Here is a 20,167-nt window from a genome sequence, read left to right as displayed (position 1 = left end):
GGCAAAACACTCTCTGACATACATCACAGCAGGATCCTCTATGACCCACCTCCCAGAATATTGGAAATAAAAACAAAAATAAACAAATGGGACCTAATTAACCTTAAAAGCTTCTGCACATCAAAGGAAACTATTAGCAAGGTGAAAAGACAGCCTTCAGAATGGGAGAAAATAATAGCAAATGAAGCAACTGACAAACAACTAATCTCAAAAATATACAAGCAACTCCTACAGCTCAACTCCAGAAAAATAAATGACCCAATCAAAAAATGGGCCAAAGAACTAAATAGACATTTCTCCAAAGAAGACATACAGATGGCTAATAAACACATCAAAAGATGCTCAACATCACTCATTATCAGAGAAATGCAAATCAAAACCACTATGAGGTACCATTTCACACCAGTCAGAATGGCTGCGATCCAAAAGTCTACAAATAATAAATGCTGGAGAGGGTGTGGAGAAAAGGGAACCCTCTTCCACTGTTGGTGGGAATGCAAACTAGTACAGCCACTATGGAGAACAGTGTGGAGATTCCTTAAAAAACTGGAAATAGAACTGCCCTATGATCCAGCAATCCCACTGCTGGGCATACACACTGAGGAAACCAGAAGGGAAAGAGACACGTGTACCCCAATGTTCATCACAGCAGTGTTTGTAATAGCCAGGACATGGAAGCAGCCTAGATGTCCATCAGCAGATGAATGGATAAGAAAGCTGTGGTACATATACACAATGGAGTATTACTCAGCCATTAAAAAGAATACATTTGAATCAGTTCTAATGAGGTGGATGAAACTGGAGCCTATTATACAGAGTGAAGTAAGCCAGAAGGAAAAACACCAATACAGTATACTAACGCATATATATGGAGTTTAGAAAGAGGGTAACAATAACCTGGTGTACGAGACAGCAAAAGAGACACTGATGTATAGAACAGTCTTATGGACTCTGTGGGAGAAGGAGAGGGTGGGATGATTTGGGAGAATGGCATTGAAACATGTAAAATATCATGTATGAAACGAGATGCCAGTCCAGGTTCTATGCACGATACTGGATGCTTGGGGCTAGTGCACTGGGACGACCCAGAGGGATGGTATGGGGAGGGAGGAGGGAGGAGGGTTCAGGATGGGGAACACATGTATACCTGTGGTGGATTCATTTTGATATTTGGCAAAACTAATACAATTATGTAAAGTTTAAAAATAAAATAAAATTTAAAAAAATGAAAAAAAAAAAGAAGATAGGAAAAGAACTAATTAAATTTAAACTTTATACTTAAAAAGCTGAATATATATATTTTTAAGGTCAATAAAATCAAGATGTCTGCCCTTTCTATTTCTATGCAATATTAACCTAAGAGCCCTAGCGAGTGTATGAAGACAATAAATAATAAATATTGGAAAGAAAAAAAATAGCATAGAGTTTTCATGTACCCCTCACCTTATTTCCCCTAATGTTATCATCTTACATAACCATGGCACATCTGTAAAAACTGAAAAGTTAATAAAAGTACAACTTTATTAACTAAACTGTAGACTTTGTCTACTAAAGTCCTTTTCCTGTTCCAGGATTCAATTCAGGATCCCACATTGCATTTAATAGTTATTTCTCCTTCATTTCCTCTATTTTGTGATTATTTTGTAATCTTTCCTTGTTCATGAATTTGACTATTTTGGAAGGTACCTGGTCAGATGTTTTGGAATGCCCCTCAAGTTTGCATTTATCTGATATTTTATCAACATTTCATTGGAGATATAGGTTTTTTTTCTTTGTTTTTTTTTTTTTTGGAAAATATCACAGAAGTGAAGTGTTCTTCTTATCAGAAAGTATCAGATTTTGAGTTTATTCACTAGTTGTACTGTTTTTCCTTTATCAAATTCAAGGATGCAGCTTCATCTTTATGTATGCCTTCTTTCCTCCATCTTCCTTGGATTTACTGTGAGGTTCTTTTTCTAACTTCTTGTGGATTCTTGATTCAATTATTTCCATCCTTCCTAGTTTATAATTCTAAGTATGTAAAGCTTTGGATTTTTCTCTGCATGCTCTTTCAGCCGTATGTTATAGATTCTAATATGTAGGGCTATCAAGATTCTGTAACTTCTGTATTAATTTCTCTTTAACCTAAGAGTTGTTTAAATAGAATATCTTATATGGCAAATGATAGGAACTTTTTGTTTCCTAAATTTATTACTAACTTATTTTTTTTTTTGCATTGTGATCAGAGAATATTTCTGCTGTTTCTACATTTTGGAATTTATACAGAAATTTCTAGCTTAACATATGGTTATCTTTTATGAGTATTCCTTTTTGTGGGCACTAGGGAAAAAAAGATACATTCTTTGCATTCAGGGCTAGAGATTAAAGTTTCTCTCTCTCATCCACACACGTATATACACACTTACCTTTGTCTTCAACATAGCCTAAATTCTTACTTGCTTTAATAATCCTTGAGGACATGCCGACAGAGGTGACTTAAAGCCTTCTGCTACTAATGCTGTAAAAGAGTATTTTGTATTAGTACATAAACCAGTATGTGTTCCTAGAGCTTTGTTTTGCTTTATAAATTTTGATACTACTATGTTATATGGTATTTCAGTTCAGTTCAGTTGCTCAGTTGTGTCCGACTCTTTGTGACCCCATGAACTGCAGCACGCCAAGCTTCCCTGTCCATCACCAACTCCCAGAGTCCACCCAAACCCATGTCCATTGAGTCAGTGATGCAATGCAACCATCTCATCCTCTGTCGTCCCTTTCTCTTCCTGCCCTTAATCTTTCCCAGCATCAGGGTCTTCTCAAATGAGTCAGCTCTTTGCATCAGGTGGCCACAGTATTGGAGTTTCAGCTTCAACATCAGTCCTCCCAATGAACACCCAGGACTGATCTCCTTTAGGATGGACTGGTTGGATCTCCTTGCAGTCCAAGAGACTCTCAAGACTCTTCTCCAACACCACAGTCCAAAAGCATCAGTTCTTCAGTGCTCAGCTTTCTTTATAGTCCAACTCTCACATCCATACGTGACCACTGGAAAAACCATAGCCTTGACTAGACAGACTTTTGTTGACAAAGTAATGTCTCTGCTTTTGAATATGTTGTCTAGATTGGTCATAACTTTCCAAGGAGTAAGCATCTTTTAATTTCATGGCTGCAATCACCATCTGCAGTGATTTTGGAGCCCAGAAAAATAGTCAGCCACTATTTCCACTGTTTCCCCATCTATTTGCCATGAAGTCATGGGACCGGATGCCATGATCTTAGTCTTCTGAATGTTGAGCTTTAAGCCAACTTTTTCCCTCTCCTCTTTGACTTTCATCAAGAAGCTCTTTAGTTCTTCTTCACTTTCTGCCATAAAGGTGGTGTCATAAGGGTGCGTATCTGAGGTTATTGATATTTCTCCCATCAATTTATATCATTTTAATTTTCAATTGCTGTGTAACAAGTTACCACAAACGTAATAATAATAATAAACACCCATTTATTATTTCACATTTTCTGCTGGTCAAGGTCAGGCAGTGCTTAGGGTCTCACATGGCTAGAATCAAGGTGTCAGTATGAACTTCCATCTCACTTGAGATTCAGGATCTTCTTCCAAGGTCATTAAGTTGTTGGCAGAGTTCAATTCCTTGAGGCTGAAAAACTGAAGATCCTTCCCTCTTGCTGGCTCTGTCTGAGGGCATTTTTCAGCTTCTAGAAACTGTCTGCAGTTTGTGTACTTTGTGTACTTTGCCCCATTTTTGAGTTATTTTGCTTTTTAAATGTTTCTAGTAGGTAGAATATTGCTGGGTTTCATGTAACTTTAGCCAGATTCCTTTCTCTGTGATGCAAAAGTAGGAAGTCAAGAGATCCCTGGAATAACAGGCAAATTTGGTCTTGGAGTACAGAATGAAGCATGGCAAAGGCTAATAGAGTTTTGCCAAGAGAATGCATTGGTCATAGCAAACACCCTCTTCCAACAACACAAGAGAAGATTCTACACATGGACATCACCAGATAGTCAACACTGAAATCAGATTGACTATATTATTTGCAGCCAAAGATGGAGAAGCTTTATACAGTCAGCAAAAACAAGACCAGGAGCTGACTGTGGCTCAGATCATGAACTCCTTATTGCCAAATTCAGACTTAAATTGAAGAAAGTAGGAAAACCACTAGACCATTCAGGTATGACCTAAATCAAATCCCTTATGACTATATAGTGGAAGTGACAAATAGATTCAAGAGATTAGATCTGATAGACAGAGTACCTGAAGAACTATGGACGGAGGTTTGTGACACTGTACAGGAGGCAATGATCAAGACCATTCTGAAGAAAAAGACATGCAAAAAGGTAAAATGTTTGTCTGAGGAGGCCTTACAAATAGCTGTGAAAACAAGAAAAGTGAAAGTCAAAGGAGAAAAGGAAAGATATACCCATTTGAATGCAGAGTTCGAAAGAATAACAAGGAGAGATAAGAAAGCCTGCCTCAGTGATCAATGCAAAGAAATAGAGGAAAACAATAGAATGGGAAAGACTAGAGATCTCGTCAAGAAAATCAGAGATACCAAGGGAACATTTCATGCAAAGATGGGCACAATAAAGGACAGAAATTGTATGGATCTAACAGAAGCAGAAGATATTAAGAAGTGGCAAGAATACACAGAACTGTACAAAAAAGATCTTCATGACCCAGATAATCATGATGGTGTGATCACTCACCTAGAGCCAGACATCTTGGAATGTGGAGTCAAGTGGGCCTTAGAAAGCATCGCTACAAACAAAGCTAGTAGAGGTGATGGAATTCCAGTTGAACTATTTCAAATCCTGAACGATGATGCTGTGAAAGTGCTGCACTCAATATGCCAGCAAATCTGGAAAGCTCAGCAGTGGCCACAGGACTGGAAAAGGTCAATTTTCATTCCAGTCCCAAAGAAAGGCAATGTCAAAGAGTGCTCAAACTACCGCACATTCCACTCATTTCACACGCTAGTAAAGTAATGCTCAAAATTCTCTAAGCCAGGCCTCAACAGTATGTTAACTGTGAACTTCCAGATGTCCAAGCTGGTTTTAGAAAAGGCAAAGGAACCAGATATCAAATTGTCAACATCTGTTAGATCATTGAAATAGCAAGAGAGTTGCAGAAAAACATCTACTTCTGCTTTATCGACTATGCCATAGCCTTTTGACTGTTGGATCACAACAAACTGTGGAAAATTCTTAAAGAGAAGTGAATACCAGACCACCTCACCTGCCTCCTGAGAAATATGTATGCAGGTCAGGAAGCAACAGTTAGAACTGGACATGGAACAACAGACTACCTCCAGATCAAGAAAAGAGTATATCAAGGCTGTACATTGTCACCCTGCTTATTTATGCAGAGTATATCATGAGAAATGCTAGAATGGATGAAATACAAGCTGGAATCGAGATTGCAGGGAGAAATATCAATAACCTCAGATATGCAGATGACACCACCCTCATGGTAGAAGGTGAAGAAGAACTAAAGAGCGTCTTGATGAAAGTGAAAGAGGAGAATGAAAAAGTTGGCTTAAAGCTCAACATTCAGAAAAGTAAGATCATGACATCTGGTCCCATCACTTCATGGCAAATAGATGGGGAAACAGTGGAAACAGTGACAGGCTTTATTTTGGTGGTGATGGGGGGGGTGTTCCAAAATCATTGCAGATGGTGACTACAGCCATGAAATAAAAGATGCTTACTCCTTGGAAGGAAATTTATGACCAACCTAGACAGCATATTAAAAAGCAAAGACATTACTTTGCCAACAAAAGTCCATCTAGTCAAAGCTATGGTTTTTACAGTAGTCATGTATAGATGTGAGAGTTGGACTATAAATAAAGCTGACTGCTGAAGAATTGATGCTTTTGAACTGTGGCATTAGAGAAGACTCTTGAGAGTCCCTTGGACTGCAAGGAGATCCAACCAGTGCATCCTAAAGGAGATTAGTCCTGAATACTCATTGGAAGGAATGATGTTGAAGCTGAAACCCCAATACTTTGGCCACCTGATGGAAAGAACTGACTAACTGGAAAAGACCCTGATGCTGCGAAAGACAGAAGGCAGAAGTAGAAGGGGACGACAGAGGATGAGATGTTTGGATGGCATCACTGGCTCAATGGATATGAGTCTTAGTAAACTCCGGGAGTTGGTGATGAACAGGAGGCGTGGTGCACTGCAGTTCATGGGCTTGCAAAGAGTTGAACACCACTGAGCAACTGAACTGAACTGAACAGAGTAGATTTTGGTCTTAATTTTGTTAAAATTTTATGCTGTTTTTCGGTTGCTTTTGCTACTTTTAAGTCCTTTAATGCTTGGTATTTTTTCCCTTTCTTTGTGTGTGTGTGTGTGTGTGTGTGTGTGATATGGTGTGTTTTGGGGTATTTCTTTAAATATGAAAGGTTATATTCCTGTTTTGATTATCATTAAGATGACTATAATTTTTTTGTAATGTATTTATTTCTCAAAACTTTATAGACTGAATCTGTCGATTCCAGCTGTGAACAAAGATGAAGTTTCTTTATTTATATTTCCTCCCTTCCCTCGTTCTCTATATGATTTTAGTTGATTAAATCACTTAGTGAAAAATTTATGCCTTTTTGTATATATTACTTGATGACCTATTAATTCTCAAATATAAATAATAAAGAAATCAAGGTACTTACATTTTCTTATTTCCTAATTTTCATGGGTGATTAGTTATATAATTTTTATGCTTACAAGGTTTAAATATTTACATTCAGTTCTGTAAAAACAATCCCCATTTTCTTTTAAATAGATTCAGTGAGCACTGCTTCTCTAGCATCTCTTTGAGCTGAAGTTTATTTTCTATTAGTCTCTTGAAGAAGGGAATCACATTCCTTGAGTTCTTTCTTGTTAAAAGCCATTTCTCACACTCACTCTGATTGTTTTTTTCAAACATTCCATATTTACTAAATGTGTATTACCAGTTTACTGTATCAAAGTCTTAGCTTTAGCAAAAGTTTCCCCTTTAAAATTCTCACAGGATTGAATACAAATGTGAAGGAATTTTAGAACAGATCTAGAATTTTTCCTGCGATACAAGTTTTGCTATTCTGGGTTTTTACATGTGCAAGGTTTATTTTAATAAATAAACTGTGACTGACATTTAAAAAATTGATCTTTAAACTACTTAGTCTTGAGCGTTTCACCACCTGATGAATTTTTCTGTTTCCTGACTCCTTGAAATCCAGCTTCATTGAGAAAAGTAAATGTTTTATGGAAAGGAACTCAATTATAGAGCTTGAGTGCTTGAGGTGAGTCTAAATTTTGATGGTGTAAACTGCCATAAGTTAGTATAAGTACTCGAGATGCCTGTGAGGCAAGAGAGATGTGGTCAAGATGGTGGGAAAGAAGATAGATATGGAGTCAGGAGATTAACAAAAATAAACTCTTCCAAATGGCAAATTTGTTAAGAACTTTAGAAGAGGGCTCATTGTGAGGTTAAATTATAATATATTCATAATTTTTTCAAGAGAACAAAAACTAAGAAAAGTAATCAAGGTTAGAAAGAAGACAGGCTTTTGACTGAAGGATCAATAGAAGAAAAAACACTTAACTTATGTGTAACTTCTTTGCAATTGATAGCAGGCAGGTAGTGAAGAGAAAGTCCAGTGTTTTACCTCTTAGACAAAGGAATCCTTTGAGATGTTGTTGCTCGTCATGACAACAATATATTTCAAAGATTCCATTTTGGAATGGACATGGTTCTTGCCTAGAAAGTACTGATATGCCCAAATGGCTGGTAATGCTCACTGTCACTCCCAGGGAGGGAAGCCTCTGGTTCCTATGTTATCAGCACTTAAGGTAGCTCTGCAAACCAACAGCTTGTTAGCCAGTGGACAAAGGATATGAGTAGAAAATTCACAGAAGAGGAAAAGTGAATGGTCAATATAGATTACAAGATGCTTAATCTTCCTCAAAGTCACAGAAATGCAAACCAGTAAAGTACCATTTCACAACAAATAAGTAAAAATAAAAACTAAAAGCAAGTAAAATTTAAAAACTGATTATTTAAATATTGGCAAAGATCAAAGAAACTGGAACTTTCTCACACCACTGGAGGAAGTACAAATGACATAGCTACTTTGTAGAGTGATTTTCACATTTTAGAAAAATTGAAAAACTGCATGCCAGAATTTTCATTTGTTGGTCCATAGACAGAAATGTTCGTGGAATCTGCAAACTTGGAGGCACGGGGAGGGATATTCACTGCAGCATTATTTTTATGACAAATTTAAGATATATTTTACATTCCATAAAATTTACCATTTAAAAGTGTACAACTCAGTAGTTTTAATTATAATTACAGATCTGTACAACCATCAGCACTACCTATGCAGCTATAACTATGAGAGATATAAATCTGGTCTGAAGTTGTCTTTAGATGTCTTCATCTGATTTTGATATCAGGGCCTCATTGCATTAGTCAGTCATGTTCAATCCTCTTCTACTTTTTTTAAAAGAGTTTATAAAATTGGTGTAAAATTATCTTTAAACATTTGGTAGAACTTGAGATCAGCCCTGGGTGTTCTTTGGAAGGAATGATGCTAAAGCTGAAACTCCAGTACTTTGGGCACCTCATGCAAAGAGTTGACTCATTGGAAAAGACTCTGATGCTGGGAGGGATTGGGGGCAGGAGCAGAAGGGGACGACAGAGGATGAGATGGCTGGATGGCATCACCGACTCGATGGACATGAGTTTGAGTGAACTCTGAGAGTTTGTGATGGACAGGGAGGCCTGGCGTGCTGCGATTCATGGGGTCGCAAAGAGTCGGACACGACTGAGCAACTGAACTGAACTGAACTGAACCATTAAAGCAATTTGGTTCTGACATTCTTTTATAGGAAGGTTTTTGACTATTAATTTAATCTTTTGTTATAGTTCTGTTCCATTTTTTCCTACTTTTTGAGTCAGTTTTGACGGTGTGTGTCTCTATAAATCTCTCCATTTCATATGTTATATAATCTGATGGAAATTATTCAGAGCATTCCCTTATGATCTTTTCAATTTTGGAAAGGTTTTTCTTCATTTTTAAAGCATAATTTTGCCAGATATAAAAACCTTAGTTGACAATTTTTCCCCCCCAGCCCTTTCCACATATCACCCTACTACATTCTGCCATCTGTGTTTCTGATGACAACCCAGCTGTTAATCTTATGACAGTATCTTATAAAATAAGTGAACTGCTTTTCATTTGTTGCTTTTAAGATTTTCTCTTTGATTTTGGCTTTAGACATGTTGTTTCACATTCTCTGAACGTCCGTGTGTGGAGGTTAATGGCTTTTTGGGTCAAATTTGGGAAGCTTTTGGCCATTATTTCTACAAATATTCTCGCTCTCCTTTCCTTCTGTTACTCATATTAGGCATATTTTAGTATACTTGATGATATACCATGAGTCTCTGAAACTTTGTTTATTTTTCCTCATTCATTCAAATTTCTGCTTTTAAAACTGGATAACCCCAACGGACCTAGTTGCAAGTTTGATGATTTTATCATCTGCTATTCAAATCTGCTGTTAAGCCCCTCTAAGTAAAATTTTCATTTTAGTTATACTTTTTACTTCAGGATTTCTATTTGACTGTGTTGTATAATTTCTATTTCCTTTTTGATACACCCTATTTGGTAAGAGAAACATTGTTTTTATATATTTTTTAAAACACAGTTTCCTTTAGTTCTTTCACTATATTTTTTACAGTCTATTAAAAGTCTTTGTCTAGTGGGTACAACATCTGGTTTTCTTAGCAACCATTTCTATTGGTCTTTTTTCCCCCCTGCATATGGACCATAGTTCCTTTTTTATTGCATGTCATAATTTTCATTAAAATATGGATATTTAAAATAACTTAATAGCAGCTCTAGTGATCATATTGCTCCCCTCTCAGAGTTTGTTGTTATGCTCATTATTGTTATTGTTGGTGGTGTTTTTTTGTGTGTGTGAATGTAGTGACTTTCCTGGACTAATTCTGTAAAGTTCATATTCTTGGTCACATATGGCCACTTTCTTTGCTCAGTTAGCTAATGATTGTGCTCTGTTAGTTGCTCAATCGTGTCCAACTCTTCACTACCCCATGGACTGCAGCCTACCAGGCTCCTCTGTCCATGTGATTCTCCAGGCAAGAACACTGGAGTGGGTAGCCTATCCCTTTCTCCAGGAGATATTCCCGACCGAGGAATCAAACCAGGGTCTCCTTCATTGCAGGCAGATTCTTTACCAGCTGAGCTACCAGCTAATGATTAGACAGAGATTTTCTTAAGGGTTTTGAACCACTAAGTCTTCCTTCCTTTGCCAAGGAGCTCTGTCTGTGTGCATGTGTTGTTGTTGAATGCCTTCCACACTTCCAGCAGTTTACAACACTGCCTTAGCCTTTGCTCCCTGATTGCAGAGCCTTAAGGTTGCCCAGAGGTAAGAGATTAGAACCTTCTCAGGCTTTTCCCTGGCATGTGCAGAGCCCTGAACATGATTCCCAGAAATGTGTCAGAGCTTTCAAAACCTCCTATGGGCACTTATTTTCCAATTTTTCTCTTCTTGGTCAGCCTCTTACTTGCTCCAGCTGGTATTGCCACCTCTGGGAGATACATGTTAAACAGTTACCACTGATTGGTTTGGGCAATTGCTCTGAGAATAAAGCTGTTTGCACTGAAAAATCTCTGAGTCAGGTAAAACAGTGACAGGCCCTATGAACGGTAAGTTCTCAGGGAGATAACAAAAAACTCAAACAGTAATCGTTCCCTAAAGGATTTGGGAAATCTACAAACATATTCTGCCCTCTCTAGCAGTGGCTAGGCTGCTGATTTTCACAGCTACCATGGTATTGGGGTTCTTGGTTTTCAGCTATTTTTAAAAATAAACATTTCTTACATGATTGCATTAATTAATCCCCCAAGTTATAAAAAATTAGATTTTGCTAGTGTTCTCATTGCTTTTATAGAAGAATAAATTTTTAGAGGTTTTACTCCATCATTGGGCTTACCAGGTAACACTAGTGGTAAAGAACTTGGTTGCCAATGCAAGAGACATAGAGAAGAGGATTGGATCCCTGGGTCTGGAATATCAGCTGGAAGAGGGAAGGGCAACCCACTCCAGTATTCTTGCCTGGAGAATCCCTTGGACAGAGGAGCCTAATGAGCTATGGCCCATAGGGTCACAAAGAGTCGGACATGACTGAAGCAACTTAGCACACATGCACAGACTCCACCATTATGAAAGTACTTACACAGCCTTACTTTTAATAGGAAAAAAATTGTAAAAATATGTTATACTAAGAGAATGGACAGTTAATTGTGATCTCTGTACAGTGGAACTCAGCAGTTAAAATATGGACTAAAAGTATAAAATCTGTACATGGATAGCTACAAAAACCAAATTGTAGAATTATACCTACAGTAAAAATATTTATATAATTAAGACATATAAAACACACTAATATTTTTGATATGTGTATATATTGAAAAAAAATTATTTTTACAAAACACAGGCTGGGAGGGTAAATACCTATGCACAAGTGATGGAGATTTGGAATAAAAAAATAAGAGCAACTTTCCCCATGTTTATTTATAGTATTTATTCTTTTATGAAGAAAACATGGACACATGAATGTTTGCTATATTATTTGGGTGGTTTTCTCTATTTGAACTCAGGAAAAGAGAAGAACGTCATAATGGTTTGGGTTCTGTTCTCTGGTAATTCACTTGACTCTGTTCAATTTTTTATAATCTATGGGTGAACAGAAAAGAAAAGACAAGAGTAAGATAAATAACTGCTGAGTCACAATTGGGTCTGTTATAAAATGATTTTGAAATGGATTTCAAATCTCGAATGTCAAATTCTGGTTTTCATTCTTCTTTGAAAAAAATCACAAGCTCAAACCATACAGAAAAAACGTGAATCATTCCCTTCAGCCTTCCTAAAATCTCCATAGTATGTCTCTGCTCCAGTGACGGAAATGAAACAATCGACAGAGTTTCTCTTCTGTCCAAATTCTTGGTTTGTAATGCCTCCATAGCTTTCCAGTGGAGGGAAAAGGAGTTACTTTACAGTTATAACCACTTGAAAGAATTATCACCTCATTTCCAGAGATTCCTGACATCCCATTATAGGAGCACAGATATCAGTTCTATTTTACAAGCAGTAAGTGGGGTTATCTGAATTGCCATGATACATAATTTTTCTCACAGACTATTTGACAAGGTAAAATGAAAAACAAACCTAAGCGTAGTCCCTCTTGACCTGTTACTCAGCGGGAGAAAGCATCAAAAAGAGTTGTCATTACCATGTGGAACCACTAGGTGTCACTAAAGATAAAGCTTGTATACATTAGAGACTAGGAAAACAGAAAAGGCAAGCGCAATTCATCATGTTAATTGAGAGAATTGAAATTTCCACCTTCATTTGACACAATGGAAAATGGCTTAATACCTAGCTTAATACCCCTAGGAAATGGTTTCAGGCCCAGTCATATCTGTGCATGGACCCATTTGGGTTGGCAAAAGCATTTAGCAAAAAAATAACTAAATGACCTCACAAAAAACTCAAGAAGTATGTTATAGAATGACTTTGTTAATAAAATGGGGTTAAAATTTCAAGCCTCAAGTTCTGAAGTCCCTCTTGGGAATTGTGTCTAAAATTTCAACAGCTGCCTCCAGGTGGCAGTGAGTCAGATAAATTAAATTCTCTTTAGACAAGGAAATTGAGATATGATTTTTTTTCAAATTAATTTTTACTTTTCTCTATGATTTCCCCCATTTATGTCTTTATCCTGAAAAACAAAACTGGCAGATAGTATAAATTAAGTACATATTTGCTGGATGAATACTATGAATCAAGGGAAGGAAACCAGTATTTATTTAGTTATTCTTTATGCCTTGTTCTCTTCTGGCTTTCTTGCATTCCCCCTTTTACCTAATCTTCACAAAAAACCCTGTGAGGTAGTTATTGTAATCGTGGGTGAGTACAAGCAATACTCACAGCATATAAAGACAAATGGTCTTTACTTTTATCTCTCAGTTCAGTTCAGTTCAGTTCAGTCGCTCAGTCGTGTCGGACTCTTTGCGACCCCATGAATCCCAGCCCGCCAGGCCTCCCTGTCCATTACCAACTCCCGGAGTTCACTGAGACTCATGTCCATCGAGTCAGTGATGCCATCCAGCCATCTCACCCTCTGTTGTCCCCTTCTCCTCCTGCCCCCAATCCCTCCCAGCATCAGAGTCTTTTCCAATGAGTCAACTCTTCGCATGAGGTGGCCAAAGTACTGGAGTTTCAGCTTCAGCATCATTCCTTGCAAAGAAATCCCAGGGCTGATCTCCTTCAGAATGGACTGGTTGGATCTCCTTGCAGTCCAAGGGACTGTCAAGAGTCTTCTCCAACACCACAGTTCAAAAGCATCAATTCTTTGGCCCTCAGCCTTCTTCAGAGTCCAACTCTCACATCCATACATGACCACAGGAAAAACCATAGCCTTGACTAGATGGACCTTGGTTGGCAAAGTAATATCTCTGCTTTTGAATATGCTATCTAGGTTGGTCATAACTTTCCTTCCAAGGAGTAAGTGTCTTTTAATTTCATGGCTGCAGTCACCATCTGCAGTGATTTTGGAGCCCCAAAAATAAAGTCTGACACTGTTTCCAGTTTCCCCATCTATTTGCCATGAAGTGATGGGACCAGATGCCATCATCCCTTAAACCTTTATTCAGTAGGAAAATTCTTTCCCTGCTCCTGGATAAAACCTTCAGGCACACCTAGGATATATGATCTCCTATTGATACTAAAACATCCTCTGATCACTTTCAGTGGTAGAACTGTCACAATTTGGTAATGAAAACTGTACAATTTTATGTAATAACACAACTTATTTTACTCAAAATCACAACTTACCTTCCCCAAACTGGGGCTGGTGGTGGTCTGGCAGCTTCCAAAAGTGACTAACATACTCTTCTCAGCTCCTATGGTACTTCTACTCATCTCCTTTCTGACTCCCTAACATACTTTGGAAAGAAGAAGAGACGACAAGGGAAGTAAATGGTCTTTCTTTGAATGGTGCTTTTGAGATAGAAACATTTGATTGCACTTTCAAAGGTTCAAGCTAAGCATTTTCTTCTAGCTGGCCACTCTCTCTCAGTCTTTCATATATTTTAAATTTCTTTATTTATGTCAAATTTATCTTTAATATACCTTTCTTGATTACATACTGTGGTATTCCCTCCTTCTATAATAATAGAAGTCCCAAGTTTTAGCTGAGCCCATGGTCCCTTGCAATAAGGACTTCATTTCCCACTCACCTGTATCATGTTGCTAAGTCGCTTCAGTCATGTCCGACTCTGTGCCACCCCATAGACGGCAGCCCACCAGGCTCCCCTGTCCCTGGGATTCTCCAGGCAAGAACACTGGAGTGGGTTGCCATTTCCTTCTCCAATGCATGAAAGTGAAAAATGAAAGTGAAGTCTCTCAGTCGTGTCCAACCCTCAGGGACCCCATGGACTGCAGCCTTCCAGGCTCCTCCATCCATGGGATTTTCCAGGCAAGAGTACTGGAGTGGGGTGCCATTGCCTTCTCCCTGTATTATGATCTATGTACAAATTCTTGAAGCATCCTTAAATGAAGAGGCTAGCTTTGTTTTTCCTTTCCTCTTTCATATCAGCTGGAGCAAGGACATAGTCTTGCAGGCTCTGTGACAGTGAGGTGGAAGCCCTGTGCTGAGGGCCTTGGCAATCATGGAACTGACTTGGCAGCTTTGTATACATAGGCTTCTTTTAATGAAGATAGTTAAACTTCTAGTCTACTGCTTTAAGTTTTTATCACTTGCAGGCAAGCAAACTCCTAAGTGATAGATTTGGAAAAGACCCTGATGCTGGGAAAGATTGAAGGTGGGAGGAGAAGGGGATGACAGAGGATGAGATGGTTAGATGGCATCACCGGCTTGATGGACATGAGTTTGACTGGGACATGGACCAGGAGTTGGTGATAGACAGGGAAGCCTAGCGTGTTGCAGTCCATGGGGTCACAAAGAGTCAGACATGACTAAGTGACTGAACTGAAATGAGAGGAACATACAAGTAAATGAGACTTAATTTTAGAAGAGGTTTGTTAATGAAGAAAATCAAGATTAAGAAAATGGCCTTTAACTTTTATCACTTTACATTCATGACACTATATGAGGTTCTGGAAGAAGAGTAAGCAAAGGTGAAGTAAAGGAGGTTCTGCCCACAAGAGGTCACTCTCATCCTCTTCTCATCCTTCCCCTGCCAGACTCTGAATCAACACCCTGAGGCTGATTTCTTCTCCAACATTCCATAGCGGCTGCTTCTCTGTTCTCTGAGGTAGCACGCCTTGTTTTTTCCTTATTAAATTCCAAGAATATCTACTGACATCCGGGGAAATAAGTAAAGAAAGAAAGAATGTTGCCATGGTGTTTTCATGCTTAATTTCCTATAATTATATTTCTCTTAGATAAATTATGTATTATAATGTGTTATAAAAATATATAGTAAGAAATAGAACTTTTTTTTCCCTAAAATGGTCAATTCTCTGTCAGATTCTGAGACTATTTCCACAAGAGACTTCCAGTTCAAGGACATACTCCATGAACAAAAGATTCTATAGTTACTGCCTCTTTTTTGCAAGTTCATGTTGTACATTAGCATATTAAATGGCAGAGTACTCCTGAGGTGCTCTCAGAAATGTGTTTAATTTTCTTTACCCTAGAATTTTCCAATCTCATTTCATTAGGGGACCCTTTCATCCTATGGCATCTATTAACATGTATTAGTACGGCACCCTCTGCATCCTGGGGTGTCACAGTGAGCCTTTCATGTTGTCTACAAGTTTGATCACTGATTGAATAATAACAGTCTTTCATAATTTTCAGATAGAAGTTAGGCTTATGCAGAGCATTTCCTTAGTTTGAAGTAATTTTCTCATAAATTTTACTTAAAACTCTGGTATCAATGACTGATTTTCTGTTTGACAAAATAAATGTACAAGTAACAAGCATTATTACTGAAAAAAATTTTAAAGAGACAATTATAGATTTAGGCTTATTTTTCCAAGGTAATAGTTTCCGTGGTTGTGATTTTATGTTATGCATATATGGTATTGTATATTTGTTAGAAAAGTATTTGTGGGTCTTATGATAAAATGTATTTTGATACTGTCTTTGTTTGGTGTGTGTACATGGATGTTCAGTCGTATCCGACTCTTTGCAATCCCATGGACTATAGACAACCAGGCTCCCCTGTCCACGGAATTTTCCAAGCAGGAATACTGGAGTGGGTTGCCATTTCTTTCTCCAGGAGATCTTCCTGACCCAGGGATTGAACTCTTGTCTGTTGTGTCTCCTGCTTTGACAGGCAGGTTCTTTACCAGCTGAGTCAACAGGGAACCCCATCTCATGGTAAATCTTAAAGGTACAACTGAGGAGCTAGAGAACCTTCACTCTTTGGATTGAGTGATGGAAGCGTGAAAGAGCAGGAAGGCAACTGGGGGAGGAACTTGAGAGCAGGGAAAAGAGGGAGGAGGAAACATTGCTTTCTTATTAATGAAAGCACTACTTCCCATGTTTATAAACTGACCTAAAGAAATGTCAATAACCTCAGATATGCAGATGACACCACCCTTATGGCAGAAAGTGAAGAACTAAAGAGCCTCTTGATGAAAGTGAAAGAGGATAGGGGAAAAGTTGGCTTAAAGCTCAACATTCAAGAAACTAAGATCATAGCATCTGGTCCCATCACTTCATGGCAAATAAATGGGGGAACAATGGAAACAGTGGCTGACTTTATTTTTGGGGGCTCCAAAATCACTGCAGATGGTGATTGCAACCATGAAATTAAAAGACGCTTACTCCTTGGAAGGAAAGTTATGTCCAACCTAGGCAGCATATTAAAAAGCAGAGGCATTACTTTGTCAACAAAGGTCCATCTAGTCAAGGCTATGTTTTTTCCAGTAGTCATATATGGATGTGAGAATTGGACTATAAAGAAAGCTGAGTGCCGAAACACTGATGTTTTTGAACTGTGGTGTTGGAGAAGACTCTTGAGAGTCCCTTGGACTGCAAGGAGATCCAACCAGTAGATCCTAAAAGAGGTCAGTCCTGGGTGTTCATTGGAAGGACTGATGTTGAAGCTGAAACTCCAATACTTTGGCCACCTGATGTGAATAGCTGACTCATTTGAAAAGCCCCTGATGCTGGGAAAGATTGAGGGCAGGAGGAGAAGGGGACGACAGAGGATAAGATGGTTGGATGGCATCACTGACTCAATGGACATGAGTTTGAGCAAACTCCGGGAGTTGGTGATGGACAGCGAGGCCTGGCATGCTGCAGTTCATGGGGTCACAAAGAGTCGGACACGACTGAGCGACTGAACTGAACTGAGAGAAATGTCCTTGTTTTTTTCCCCAGGTACCTCTCTTTCTTCTCTTTACATTGTATTTCAAAATAGAAAGGACATGGTTAAAATGAGCAAAGGCCATTCTGATTTTTTTACTACCTAGCATTTAATTATAGGAATGATAAATATATGAAGCTAAAAATAATGCCTAGTGGAAAACAATCCCTAATGGAAAAATCAACAGGAAGGCAGGATGCTGGCCCCATCACTAACATGTACATTGTAGTTTAAGAGTTCCATTGTATTTGATTTTTTATTTGGTTGTTTTAAGCTCTTAATTAATCAGGATATTTCTTTAAAACTATAGCTGAATAATTATGCCACATTTTTATAAAAAAAGAATTAAACTTTCCACCTTCACATTAAAGAAAATTCTTCCAACAGTTGGCCTTAATTTTTTTAAGTTTAATTTCTGGAAAACTGGCAATTTGATGAGGTGGAGTGTGGGAGAAGGACCTAGTTATATATCACATTTTCATTTAGATATGGTAATTTTCAGGATGTATCATTGAATTTAGAGTGAAATTCTTATAATGGGAAAAAAAGGAGGGAAGTCCATAAACAATTTTAGCATGCAATCTGTTTCATAGTAAAATTTGAGAATTGTTACAAAGTGACTCAAGATTCCCCCATGGAAGACTTTAAATATGAAAAATCCATAATACTCTTGGTAGTCCACCATCAAGTTTTTTAATTTAAAAGACTTATGTAATGTGTAGGGCACCGGACATTATGTAATAATTTTCTGTCCTTTCACACCATATTTCTCCATTCAACAAGAGCAAATAAACAAAAAAGACTCTCATAAAAGTATGATCTAGTCCCATCAGTTCAGTCGCTCAGTCGTGTCTGACTCTTTGTGACCCCATGAATCACAGCACGCCAGGCCTCCCTGTCCATCACCAACTACCGGAGTTCACCCAAAGTCATGTGCATCGAGTCGGTGATGCCATCCAGCCATCTCATCCTCTGTCGTCCCCTTCTCCTCCTGCCCCCAATCCCTCCCAGCATCAGGGTCTTTTCCAATGAGTCAACTCTTTGCATCAGGTGGCCAAAGTATTGGCGTTTCAGCTTCAGTATCAGTCCTTCCAATGAACACCCAGGACTGATCTCCTTTAGGATGGACTGGTCGGATCTCCTTGCAGTCCAAGGGACTCTCAAGAGTCTTCTCCAACACCACAGTCCAAAAGCATCAATTCTTCGGTGCTCAGCCTTCTTCACCGTCCAACTCTCACATCCATACATGACCACTGGAAAAACCATAGCCTTGACTAGATGGACCTTTGTTGGCAAAGTAATATCTCTGTTTTTTATTATGCTATCTAGGTTGGTCATAACTTTCCTTCCAAGGAGTAAGCATCTTTTAATTTCATGGCTGCAATCACCATCTGCAGTGATTTTGGAGCCCCAAAATATAAAGTCAGCCACTGTTTCCCCATCTATTTCCCATAAAGTGATGGGACCAGATGCCATGATCTTCGTTTTCTGAATGTTGAGCTTCAAGCCCACTTTTTCACTCTCCTCTTTCACCTTCATCAAGAGGCTTCCTCTTCACTTTCTGCCATAAGGGTGGTGTCATCTGCATATCTGAGCTTATTGATTTTTCTCCTGGCAATCTTGACTCCAGCTTGTGCTTCTTCCAGCCCAGCATTTCTCATGATGTACTCTGCATATAAGTTAAATAAGCAGGGTGACAGTATACAGCCTTGTCGTACTCCTTTTCCTATTTGGAACCAGTCTGTTGTTCCATGTCCAGTTCTAACTGTTGCTTCCTGACCTGCATATAGGTTTCTCAAGAGGCAGGTCAGGTGGTCTGGTATTTCCATCTCTTCCAGAATTTTCCACAATTTATTGTGATCCACACAGTCAAAGGCTTTGGCATAGTCAATAAAGCAGAAATAGATGTTTTTCTGGATCTCTCTTGCTTTTTCGATGATCCAGCAGATGTTGGCAATTTGATCACTGGTTCCTCTGCCTTTGCAACACTCAGGGTTATTTTATTTTCAAAGCATTAAGGTGAAAACTTTAAAGAATATGTTGATGAGATTAAAAAGTATAAAAATTTAGAGACTGATGATAACCCTACTACCCTCAAGGTCACCCGCTAGAATGAGAAGAAGACAATAAACAAAATCAAAATATAAGGTGTGATTTGGTTATAAATCCTGAAAAAAACAGGAAAAAACAAAGTAGAGAAGAGGGAGCAGAGATTTTGATTTTGGGCATAAGAGGAGGGGATGTAATTTGCAGTTTTAAATAATGTGGATAGCAAATGCTTCAGTGAGAAAGTGATACTTTGGCAAAGACTAAAAGGAGTGATGGAGAAACCATGCATCTACCTGGAATGAGGGCATTCCAGTAGGGGAAACAGCAAGAGTGTAGGCTATGGAACCAAAGCATTCTTGGACTCCTCAAAGAGACCACTGTTGACTGAAAAAAAATATGAAAGTCTTGGGTTAAGTTTTATTCAGGGTAAAATAAGGACTATTACCCTAGAGACAGCATTTCAGATAGCTCTGAGAAACTACTCCAAAGAGGGGGTGGGGCAGGTGGGGAGTCAGTACACATATAATTTTGATGAAAGGGGAGTACATGCAATCAAACACAGAATTTTTGCAGAATGTTGCTGCTAGTCTTGTGAAAGTTATTGCTATTTCTGTCACTGTGAAGGATTTGAATGCTTTTCTAGATATAAGCAGATGCAAGAATTGAGCTCATAAAATCTTCTCCTGAAAATACCTAACTATCTGAAGGCCTGTCCTGC

At 38.4% G+C, this 20,167-nt stretch overlaps 1 protein-coding gene across 1 annotated transcript in view; it reads right to left on the bottom strand.

Annotated features, from left to right (window-relative positions):
* The window catches only part of MROH9 (maestro heat like repeat family member 9), a 101,116-nt gene extending 98,656 nt beyond the window's left edge, over positions 1-2,460 (bottom strand). The window contains exon 1 of the mRNA XM_027564102.1: positions 2,406-2,460. Coding sequence (XP_027419903.1) covers positions 2,406-2,460 — 55 coding nt within the window. The remainder of the gene's footprint in view (positions 1-2,405) is intronic.
* Positions 2,461-20,167: the final 17,707 nt, after the last annotated feature.

This window comes from Bos indicus x Bos taurus, chromosome 16 (assembly GCF_003369695.1).
Source record: "Bos indicus x Bos taurus breed Angus x Brahman F1 hybrid chromosome 16, Bos_hybrid_MaternalHap_v2.0, whole genome shotgun sequence".
NCBI classification, from domain to species: Eukaryota; Metazoa; Chordata; class Mammalia; order Artiodactyla; family Bovidae; genus Bos; species Bos indicus x Bos taurus.
The sequence above is the reverse complement of the archived record's forward strand: the minus strand, read 5'-3'. Positions and strand labels throughout refer to the sequence as shown.